Source organism: Leopardus geoffroyi, chromosome A1 (genome assembly GCF_018350155.1).
Source record: "Leopardus geoffroyi isolate Oge1 chromosome A1, O.geoffroyi_Oge1_pat1.0, whole genome shotgun sequence".
In the NCBI taxonomy this organism is placed as follows: Eukaryota; Metazoa; Chordata; class Mammalia; order Carnivora; family Felidae; genus Leopardus; species Leopardus geoffroyi.
This window is the reverse complement of record NC_059326.1, coordinates 114,171,313-114,183,426: the sequence shown is the minus strand read 5'-3', so window position 1 is coordinate 114,183,426 and position 12,114 is coordinate 114,171,313. Positions and strand designations below refer to the sequence as shown.

The 12,114-nt window shown below is 39.0% G+C and overlaps 1 protein-coding gene across 2 annotated transcripts in view; it reads right to left on the bottom strand.

The window, feature by feature from the left end:
- Nucleotides 1–12,114, bottom strand: part of PKD2L2 (polycystin 2 like 2, transient receptor potential cation channel) — a 39,138-nt gene that overhangs the window by 12,204 nt on the left and 14,820 nt on the right. For both annotated transcript variants that reach the window (XM_045490004.1, XM_045490011.1), the window contains 4 exons: nucleotides 5,312–5,432; nucleotides 3,714–3,815; nucleotides 1,562–1,626; nucleotides 896–947 (listed from right to left, as the gene is read on the bottom strand). In XM_045490004.1, coding sequence (XP_045345960.1) covers nucleotides 896–947; nucleotides 1,562–1,626; nucleotides 3,714–3,815; nucleotides 5,312–5,432 — 340 coding nt within the window. The remainder of the gene's footprint in view (nucleotides 1–895; nucleotides 948–1,561; nucleotides 1,627–3,713; nucleotides 3,816–5,311; nucleotides 5,433–12,114) is intronic.

The window sequence follows — 12,114 nt, the reverse complement described above, 5'->3', positions numbered from 1 at the left end:
ACTAATAGCCTACCATTGATTGAAGTCTTAACTGATCCCATAAACAGTCGATTAAAACATATTCTGTATATATATTATATACTATGTTGTTACAGTAGAGTAAGCTAGAGAAAACAAAATGTTACTGGGAAAAAACATAAGGCAGAGAAAATACACTCACAGGAAGTACTGTACCATATTTATTGAAAAAAAACCTCACATATAAGTGGACTTGTGAAGTTCAAACCTGTGTTGTTCAAAAACATGGTCCTTGAGCAACACAAGTTTGAACTGTGTGGGCCTACTTATACATGGATTTTTTTCCTGTACTGTAAACATAACCCCTGCATTGTTCAAGGTTCAACTGTATAAAACATGAATGATGATTACAAGAGAAAAATTATCATCTCCAAAGAGTATACTCACTAAACCCTGCGCGACAATCCCACAGTGACTGTACAGCTATAGGACCAGAGTATGTGGCTGAGAGCACCAATAAAAGAAGTAGCACATAGGGGTGCCTGGGTGGCTCAGTCGGTTAAGTGGCCAACTTTGGGTCAGGTCATGATCTTGTGGTTCATGAGTTCAAGCCCTGTGTTGGGCTCTGTGCTGATAACTCAGAGCCTGGAGCCTGCTTCGGATTCTGTGTCTCCTTCCCGCCCCCTCCCCCCCCCCCCCCCGCCCGACCTCATATCTCTCTCTCTCTCAAAAATAAACATTTTAAAAAAAAGAGGTAGCATGTAGAATTGAAATAATTTGTTATAAACAACAACAGCTAGATTTGGGGAGAAATTTTCAGAGTTGGCAATTAGTGCTGTAAAGAAAGCAAATAATTTCAATTCTTAATCAGAACTTTTTTTTTTTTTGTAAGCACATTTCTAATAAAGCTATCTTTACGAGAAAGTTAAAATCTTACATTTTCATCAAAGCCTTCTCTTCTGGCTTGCTCAGCCAAATCGCCTTTCATACTAAGAATATAAAATAAAATAAAGATCAGAGACCTATGACAGTAGAAAGGGAAAATAAAGTATGATCAGCTCTATAGTAAGGATGATAATTGCATTTCTGGTCTTTCTGATAACACTCATTATTTGGAAAGTGTCATTAATAGAAATTCTCCAGAGTGTCACATCTCTAGCTATAAAATAATGTTTACAGTCTGTGCCACTGCCAGAGGTCTGGGTTTGGGAAGCATTTGGACACCAAAGTGATTGAATAAATAAATGTAAGTGTATCCTTAAATATTTTGTGTAAAAATGTTTTTATTTTCATAGCTAAGTGAATGCACTTAATGTAGACTAACAGTTTTTCCTCCCTTCTCAGGGGGACTTTATTCTCCTGTTCAGCTTTCTGTTAAAGTTCTTTCTGAGTGGCACAACACGCTTTATATTAATTTTTCATTAGCTTAGCTTGGAGCCTCCTGGCGCTCTCAGAATTAGGAGGCCCTAGTGGATGATGTATTGACAACGTATTTAGAATAAGCACTTGGGATGGTGGCTGTTTTACAATCAAAACCTTACTCTCATTGCAAGTTTCTCATATAATGTACAGTTTTAAATGGCAAAATTTTAAGCCATCTTACCCTTTATCGTCTTCATCCTTTTGAGGTTTCTTTAGTCTAAGTTTTTCAAGAGCATTGTTGTAACTCTGGACATAATTAAAAATAGTTTAAAAGTTCATCAAAAATACATCCTGTATTAATTTAAAAAAATTTTTAATGTTTATTTATTTTTGAGAGAGACAGAGACAGAATGTGAGTGGGTTAGGGGCAGAGAGAGGGGGAGAGACAGAATTCGAAGCAGGCTCCAGTCTCTGAGCTGTTAGCATAGAGCCTGACGTGGGGCTCGAACTCATGAGCTGTGAGATCACGACGCTCAACTGACTGAGCCACCCAGGCGCCCCATCCTGTATTAATTTTGATCAAGGTAAAAGAAATATGGAATGCTTGTCTCTAGGGACTACTCCCCTAAAGAAATGTGGAGGCGGGGCACGTGGGTGGCTCAGTTGGTTTAAGCTCCTGTCTCTTGATTTCAGCTTAGGTCATGATCTCATGGTTGGTGAGTTTGAAACCCCATGCTGGGCTCTGCGCTGACAGCACAGAGCCAGCTTGGGATTCTCTGTCCCCTCCCTCTCTGTCCCTCCCCCACTCATGCGTGCGCACTCTCTCTCTCTCAAAATAAATAAACTTTAAAAGAAATATGGAGGGAATGCTATGATTTCTTTCACTTTGTCACCACTTATGTTTTCTGCCTACTGGTGAAAAAGAGAAAGGGGTTCTCTTGTGGGCATCCACTTGAACTTGAAAAAAAAATCTTTAAAAAGTTTTATTAACATGTATTGCATTTAATGATGTAAACACTTTAATGCACATAACCAACATCATAATGAGATAAAAGATGAAAAAACCTACAATTAAACTCACTGGGGGACATATTAATGGTTTCCTTTTACAGATACGTTATTGGACCGAGTTTTGAAACTCCACTAGCCTCATGGCCATTAGGACTTTTTCTGTGTGAAGTGATGTGGTTAGAGCCATGGATGTGCAGAGATGGGCGAGATTGTACACCTGTGACTACTAACCACGCAAGTGAGGTAGGTGTTGAGAGGACAGGGGCGATACCACTGTCAGGGAGAATAGTATGTCAGTGAGGGAATGGAGGGAACGTTGCTGGGGGCGGCAGGTGACCTGAGCAGAGGCCCAGAGGGGAGAGCCAGTGATGGTAAACAACACTGTGTGGGTGCCTGGGTGGCTCAGTCAGTTAAGGGTCTGATGTCACTCAGGTCAGGATCTCACGGTTTATGAGTTTGAGCCCCGCATTGGGCTCTCTGCTGGCAGCTCAGAGCCTGGAGCCTGCTTTGGATTCTGTGTGTCCCTCTCTCTCTGCCCCACCCCTGCTTGCACTCTGTCTCTGTCTCTCAAAAATGAATAAACGTTTAAAAAAAATTTAAACAGCACAGTGCTCAAAACACTAGCTGGGACGCAGTGCTGTTGAGTAGAGGCATCCACCCAATTCTTTGGGTAAAGAATTTGGACTTATTTTGACAGGCCCAGAGAGACTGAAGGATTTTGAGTAGAGAAATGATATCTGAGCTGGATAGGCACAGGAGAGGGGCCATAAGATGTTGCTATAGAAGATGTTCCTACACAGGAGGCTGGGTGCAAAGTACTGAGGGGCCCCACTCTGGTGGTGGCAGTTAGAATTCAACATGGCCTGGATTTCACAAATGTGAACAAAAACTGCATAGATGAACTTTACACACAGGCCGTGGCAACCAACTATATGAGGCAAAGGGAGTAAAAAAATTCAAGGCTTTTAAGCCTGGAGCGACTGTTCCTGTTGCCATTAACAGAAACAGGAAAATGAGGAAGATAAGGCACGTGGAGTTCTGAGTTTAGATTGTCTATAGAAATTTACTAGCATCTAAATTGAAATTTTTGGAGGGAAGAGAGAGTTTTATTACAAAACCCAACAGAGCTTTGCGTTTAGTAGACATCTCAGTTGCTATTTGATATACTGAAATAATTTTGGCCACCTTTTTAAAGCCAGAAAGAAATCTCACTTCTCTGGTAGTGACATAATACAGATATGAGCAAGACTGGACCAAAACAGAAAACAAAACAACCCCGCCCTGAACCCAAAAACCCACCACTGCTTGGGGTTTAAAGTACAGGAGTAAAAAGTGAACAAGGTTTGTCTTAGAATTCTAAATAGGAAAAGAAGTAGACATACCTTTTTAATCATTTCACCAAGTTCAAAATCTGGCCTTCTGCCTATTGAATAATCAGCTTTCACTTCAGAATAGGTATCATTAATAATTGCCAAGAACATGTTCTGGGAAGAAATAGTCACAAAAATAATTATTTCCATAAAGATTTAATGTAAATGTTACTGACTCTGATGACTGCTGGGATTTGTAAAATTAGATTTAAAAATTTTAAAGTAGTTCATATGCTCAGTAATAGAGAAATGCCTATGCAGACTGTAACACAGCAGAATGGGAAACGTATACTGTGTGGATATAGGCAAATAAGTTTATGGCAAATGAGAAAAACAATGTAAAAGAATGCATATGAACTGGATACTAATGCATATATATATATATATGTAGATAAATATATTAACTGATCAACATTGAATATCAGACGAAAACAGAATAACGTAATTATATGTTCATAAGAGTGGTTTTTGTTTTTTGTTTTTACTTGCTCCCATATTTAAAGTTAGTTTTTATTAAACATAAGAGTATCACATTCGTACATATCCTGTTCTCTCTGGCACCACTGCCAGAGGAAGACAGCAGTCTTTACAACCATTATCAGAGTCAGGAAGCAAGGTGGTAGAGACAGCTGTTAACTTAAAACCTCTCACAGCTCAGACAGATTCTACTTCCCTCTATATGGCCACAACGATCCAGTCTTTGTAGCCCTTCTAGATTCCATCAAAAGAAAGGCTTTTACCAGAGGCAGGTGGCCTGGTGGTATGGGAAAGCTAAATCTTAGTGCTGAGGAAACAGGAACCTCTCCTCCACTTACTGGCCTTAGTGTAGGAGGAGAATGGGAAAATCCTCAGGCCGGGAAGCTTAATTTTTTTTTTTTTTCAGACTATAGGGTCACTTTTGATTGAGGCAAAGGAGCCCTATAAGAGTGGTTTTTTAAAGTTCTCTAAAGCTATTTAGATGCACAGTCTTACTAAGGCTTTTAGGAATACTCTGTCCAAATAATACAAATAATTGTGGAGAGGGTATTCTTACACCCAGCCCACCTCTCCACCTTTCACTGAGGCCCAACTCTGTCACTCTGAGGACTTTTGGCCACCACCAGGGGATAACTGCTGTGTGTGACAAAAATGTTGTCAAAGAGGGAAAGCAAATTTCCTTGATTAGGAAGGCCAAATAAATTCGTCTTGAGCAGACGTGAAAGACCCATCCTGGGGACTCCTAAAAACCACAAAGATACGTGGTTTTAGCCTTAAGGGCCAGAAGCCATTTGCAATATGCGCAGAATACATTCATCCCTTCCGGTATGCCATGTCCCAGGTTGGAGGGACCCGGGATATCCAAGTTATAGATGTAGAAGATTTAGCACATTCCTGGCACACACCTGACATCAAAATGGTAACTTTTATGATCACATTCTCCTTTGGACAACTTGGAAACATTCAGACACTGGAGTTATAGCCTAGATTACTAGGAATCCACACAGTTCCTAATAAATGTAAAAAAACTCTAACAGCTAAGCAGTTATACTATAATTTCTTCTAAATTAATCATTTCATTTTTTATTCTAAAAAATAGAAGTGAAAAAGGGGACATACATGCTTGTACTTACCAGCAGGACAAAGAACACAAAAAAGATGAAAGTGATGAAGTAAATGGGCCCCAAGATACGATTGGCTTGCTGAATACCAGCAAAATTAAAATCTCCAAGAACAATTCGGAATTGTGCAAATCTTTGATGGGAAGAAAGAAAAACATTATATCCCTTCATAAATACATCACAATTGATGGAGGTTACCCATGTGTCCAGGAAAGTATCTAGCTGCATATTGCATAGGCTCTCTGGCTCTAGTTAACACCGAGTTCTATAAAACTAAGTATGGAAATTCCCCTGAGGGCAAGACAAGGTACTTCAGTAGCTGAACAGTGATTCAGGAAATGATGGGCTTCCACTTAATGAATGTTCACCTACAAGATTGGAACCGTGAGATACTTGCTTACCAGCTGGTCTTGGCAATGGCCATCTTAGCCTGTCCTGTGTCCTTCTAAAACTGGGACTACCTGACCTTGTCCAATAAGCGATTTTCAATTGTACCTACACCTAAGAACCCTAAAATTTCTAATATCAACAGTATGTTTAATTTGTACACCTCTTCTGCCAAAATAAGATGCCAACAATTTGTCACTTGCTGAATCTCAAACAGTCCTGGTGATGATCCTCAAACATGACACTGAGGTTTATTTTCTTCAATAACTATAAATCTTGGATTTGATGTAAGGTAACATCTAAAATATTACAGATCTTCATTTTATTAATTTTAAAGTTGGAAAATTAAGGTATTGAGCACAGTAGTAACAGAGGTAGAATTAGGATTCCTCAACCTGATGTCCTATTTTCTCATCACTAATTTGCAGTAGCATTGCCAGACACATAAGGGATATATGTTAATAAGTCATGCAGATGCATTCTTTATTTTTTTTAAGTTGAGAACTCTTTAATTTCATCTGTACTTCTACATTAAGCAATTAATTTAAAAGTATTGGAATCTTTACAAGTTAAAATTGTTCTCTTGGGAATAATGATCTTTCTAGCTATAATACAAACACTAAGCAATCTGCAGAAGCAAGTTAGAATTTTTCATAAATGGTGATAAATGTAGTTAAGGATTGTTGCCTGGGTTCTGCATTATTCTGGTCAATTAAATTTAAGCATTACTTCTAATTAATTAACATTAATATATCCATCTGTACCAGAAATATCAGATTTAACCTAAATTCCAAAGTAGGTCAGTGGGTCAGTAGATTATTAGGTTAGAAAAAAGATTTACTGTAGTTTCCATTTCTTAAACTCAGGTTCCTGAGTTGATCATCTTAAATTAATAATTTAAAGATTATTAATTAGATGAAATTAAAATTTTTTCTTTGATTTATGTGAACAGTACATAGGAAAATGGTCTCTGTTACTCCTGTTTTGTAACAGTAGCATGTTATTTTATTAGTCATATTTTGTTTTCTGGAATGGATAACATGTATTTTATATTCCTTATGTAAAGCCAGGGCTCTAACATTGGACAGTTAAAAAGAAAAAGGCAGTGCGCCAGTTTTTCTGATTATAGTAATAATGCATGTTCATGGGAGAAATTTTAGAAAGTATTAAAGAAAAAGTTTTTAAAATTCATAAGCTGGTTAGCAATAATGGCAGTTGATACTTTGGGCTTATTTGGATTTATGGTTGATGTATTTTGATGTATTTTGTATGGTTTCATGTATTTTGTTACTGCTGTTGGATGCTTAAAATGAGTTATTTATTTTAAGGGGAAGCCTGGATGGAATTTTTAATAGTATGTAGGTACTTTGCATGATTGGTTAGTCAGTCAAAAGGAAGAAGGCTCCTTGTTTCTGGTTGTTGCTGCCAAGCATGTAAAGGGAGCATACAGTTATATACAATGAAGGAAGAAATGTACTCAAAGAAATAGGCTACTTGGAGTCTCAGGACTCAAGAGTTACCTGGAATTTCACCCCCCCGTACCTAAGAGATGATTAAATCATAATTAAAGTATTTATTCAGCTTTTATTATTTTTTTTTAATTTTTTTTAACGTTTATTTATTTTTGAGACAGAGAGAGACAGAGCATGAACGGGGGAGGGGCAGAGAGAGAGGGAGACACAGAATCGGAAGCAGGCTCCAGGCTCTGAGCCATCAGCCCAGAGCCTGACGCGGGGCTCGAACTCACAGACCGTGAGATCGTGACCTGAGCTGAAGTCGGAGGCTTAACCGACTGAGCCACCCAGGCACCCCTTTATTCAGCTTTTAATACTGGTTTATAATGCTCTTCTACACAAACTAGAAAAAGAAAAGCTGAATTGGAAGGAGGCCAAAGTTCTGTTTTAGTGTTTCAAACTTGATCTTTTATCCTTGAGTTGGATTTATAGGAGTAAAGATAAGCTAAGGGCACCATTTCTCCTTTCCAGAAATTAGCTCGTTAACTAAAGCTTCCATTCAGCCTTTCTCTGTTAGGAAAGTGACAGAGTGTTCTGTAAATACAGGGTACCTGTGCTCTGTAAATAATGTGAATAACAAAACCCTAACCAATTTGCTGAATGGTTATAATCACAAAGGAACTGGAGACTTCAAATACAATGTCGTTGTAATTTCCCCCTCTCAATTGGAGTTTAGTTTAGTTGGTATCTTTCAGTCCCCGCAAGCTAAAAGGAACACCATGACTGCTTAGTATACAAGGTTGTATCAAATGAAAATACTGTTTTGTAGCTTCCTGCCTGGTAACTTTCTAGATTTCTCTCTTATAAATTAAAATAGCTAACAGACTCTTCCATAGTAAGATAACATTGTGGTTAATATGACTTCCCAGTCTCTCACTTGGAGAGATTGCATATTTAGCTATTCCTCAGCATTTTCCAAATATTGCCTCTAGTCAACGGTCTGTCTTCTGTAACTCAGGTTAAACATATTGGGCCTTCTCATTCTAGCTTTCATATCTCATACCTTCTCCACCCACTTTTTGTATCTCTAGGCCTCATTTGCAGTAATTTTTGCTGGTCTATTTTTCACTTTACTCCTCCTCTCTTCATCTCTTGTTTGCTGTCAAACCTGTCAACTAGGTTTTTAATCTCAGTTACTATAATTTGCAGTTGTAGAATTCTATTTTTGATACTCTTTCAAATATGTCACTTTTTATACTGTTCTGTTCTCCAAAGATATTTTCTGGCTTGTGTTTTATTTCTCTAAGTATAAGAAGTATTGCGTGATTATTCCATTTTCTGAAGTCTATTGTCTGTTGTATCTATTGGTTCTGGCTTCTGACTTTTCCTGCATCTGTACCAGGTTACTTTTCACTATGGGCAGTAAGTTATGTTTGAAAAATTGCTTGTAGAAGTAATTTGAGGCTTAGGATGAATATACCTTTCTCCATGGTGGTTTTTTGTTTGTGGGTGCCCATACACACAGGCATTCTAGCCCGGGGCCATCTTAATCCAAGTTCAAGACATAAAGTTCCCAGAATATCTAGGTGATCATGACAGATTGATTCACCTTTAACGTGAGGCTCCCTGCCTGATGTGCAGAGAGGTTACCAGACAATCCCTGGCTACCCTATCCTGCCCCTGCACCCTCATACAAGCCCCAGACTTTGCCTTCTGTCTCCTTCTCCCTGAGAGGTGGCCAGAAACACAGTTCATTAACTATTTCTTCTGGATTATCAAAATGCCTTGATGATGGAGGGTTTGAAGAAGGGTTGGGGAAGGTGATACGATAACTGAAAAACACTGAAGAAGAAAAAAAACCAACTACTAGGAATATGTCTCCCCACCTAGACAACAATCACATAGGCAGAATTTGTCTGATGTAACTACTTTGGAACTCTGGGTCTATTTATGGCTTACAACTTACAGGGGAAGGCTTAGCTAACTTCGGTCAATTTCAACTTTTGGTTTGTCAGAAGCTACCCACCTCCCACCCCCCACCCCCCACCCCCCAGCCAATGGCAGGCAGCCATGCTTTTCTGGAACAGCTTGTATGCAACCTGTGGGAGCCAGGGTAGGCAATCAAGACCCTCAGGGATCTGTGTTTAGATTGCTGATTGCTCCTTCTGATCACACGGGTGCAGACAGAGATGCGCATGTTCCCCTGTCTGTTTCAAGTCCCTCTGCCTCTTGCTGAAGCAGTATCCTTGGGATTACAGGGCTAGTGCCCTCCCTTCCCCCTTCAATTTCTCTTTTTCCCCTTTTGGGAGTCAGGCATTGAAGACATTCAAAAGCAACAACATATACAGAGGAAATTAGAAAGTCACCACGCTTGCCCATGGAAAGGTGCAGGCTCAGTAAAGACCTGAGAAGACCTTTGCACCTCAGGATAGTTCTCAGCACAGAAACAGTATACAATAAACAACAACAACAAAACCCCAAACAGGAAACCCTGGTGAAGAGCAAGAGTCTCATTTCCAGGGTTATCACATTATTACATTCAAATATTAATTTTTCAACAAAAACAAGAAAAGACGGGACATAAAAGAAGCAGGGAAGTGTGACCCAATCAAAGGAAGAAAATTCACCAACAGAAACTATTCCTGAGAAAGACCAGATGGCAGACCTACTAGACAAAGACTTTAAAACAAGCCTTTTTAAAGATGCTCAAAGAACTAAAAGACATGGAGAAAGTCAAGAAAATAATTTATGAACAAAATGGAAGTACCTATAAAGATATAGAAAACCTCAAAGAAACCAAGAAGAAATTATAGAGCTGAAAAATACAATAACTGAAATGAAAATTCACTGGAGGGATTAAGAGGCAGATTTGAGCATGCAGAAGAAAAAAAAAAAAATCAGTGAACCTAAAATAAGATGATTGAAATGACCAAGTCTGAGGAACAGAAAGGAAAAAGATTGAAGAAAAGTGAACAGAGCCTGTGGAACACCATCAAGAGACCAACATAAGAACATGAAAAGATTCTCCATATCACTAACCATTAGGGAAATGCAAATCATAACCACAATGAGATGTCATGTCACACCCATTAGGATGGCTACCATTAAAAAAAGAAGAAGAAGAAAAGAAAGGAAAGAAAAACAGTCCAGAAAATAACAAGTGTTGACGAGGATGTGGGGGAACACACCCTTGTACACTGTTGGTGGGAATGTAAATGGCGCAGCCACTGTAGAAAGCAGCGTGGCAGTTCCTCACAAAAATTCAGAATAGAATCACCATATGATCCAGCAATTCCACCTCTGGGTGTATACCAAAAAGAATTGAAAGCAGTCTTGGGGCACCTGAGTGGCTCAGTTTGTTAAGCGTTTGACTTCAGCTCAGGTCATGATCTCATGGTTTGTGAGTTTGAGCCTGGCATCGGGCTCGGTGCTGACAGCTCAGAGCCTGGAGCCTGCTTCGGATTCTGTGTCTCCCTCTCTCTCTGCCCTTCCCCTGCTCATGCTCTGTCTCTGTCCGTCTCTCCCTCAGAAATAAAATAAACATTCAAAAAAAATTTTTTTAAAAGAAAACAGTCTTTTTTTTTTTAATTTTTTTTTTTTAACGTTTATTTGTTTTTGAGACAGGGAGAGACAGCATGAATGGGGGAGGTCAGAGAGAGAGGGAGACACAGAATCTGAAACAGGCTCCAGCCTCTGAGCTGTCAGCACAGAGCCCGACGCAGGGCTCGAACTCACGGACTGCGAGATCATGACCTGAGCCGAAGTTGGACGCTTAACCGACTGAGCCACCCAGGCGCCCCAAAAGAAAGCAGTCTTGATGAGAGATTTATACACCCATGTTCATAGCAGGATGATTCACATTATCTAAGACTTAGAAGAAGTCCAGATGTCCATCAGGAGATTAATGGATAATCAAAATGTGGTTTAGGGGAGGCTGGGTGGCTCAGTCTGTTAAGTGTCTGACTTCACATTGGGTCATGGTGTCACAGTTTGTGAGTTTGATCGCAGCATCAGGCTCTGTGCTGAAAACTCAGGGCCTGGGGCCTGGGGCCTGCTTGGGATTCTATGTCTCCCTCTCTTTCTGCCCTTCCGCTGCTCATGCTCTATCTCTCTCTCTCTAAAATAAACATTAAATTTTTTTTAAAAAATGTGGTTTATATATAGAATGGAATATTATTCAGTCTTAAAAAGGGAAGAAATTCTGACATACTGCACAACATTGATGAATCTTGAAGACATGCTAAGCAAAATCTGTCACAAAAAGATAAATACTGTGCAATACACTAAGTACCTAGAGTTATCAAAATCATAGAGACAAAAAGTAGAAAGGTGGTTTCCAGGGCCTGGAGGAGGGGAGAAGTGGAGAATTCTTGATTAATGAGCATAGTTTCAGTTTTAGAAGATGAAAAGAGTTCTGGAGATGGATGGTGCTGATAGTTGCACAATATCAATGTATTTAATCTCATTGAATTGTACACTTAGAAATGGTTAAGATGGGAAATTTTAGGTATGTATTACCACAATAAAAAAAAATTCCTTATCAGCTTAACAGAACAGGAGGGCAAAAGAAGCCTTGGATGCTGAGCTTACTTCTCTGGGTTCTTGCCTTTTGATTTTGGTCCACTTTTTACTCTCTTTTTTTGTTAGTTCTTTAGTGCTATCTATATTTCATCTAGCTTTTTAAATTGTCCTGAAGAGGAGGTTGATCTCAATAACCTAGCACTTCATTACCAAAAGCAGAAATGTCTTCATTAATGCATTCCAAAATTGTCTACCTGTTTATGCTGAGCCTTATACTTCTTTTCTTTCGCACTCTCTAGGGTAAGAACAGTTTCCAAGTTCTGTAAATTACTACATTTATAATCGATGTCCAGTACCACTAAGTTTTATTATTAAGTAACACTTGAATTAAAATCCTAGGAAAGGACCGAGAAGTTGTTGGAACTGCAAACCTAATTCACTCAAGAGAAAGCT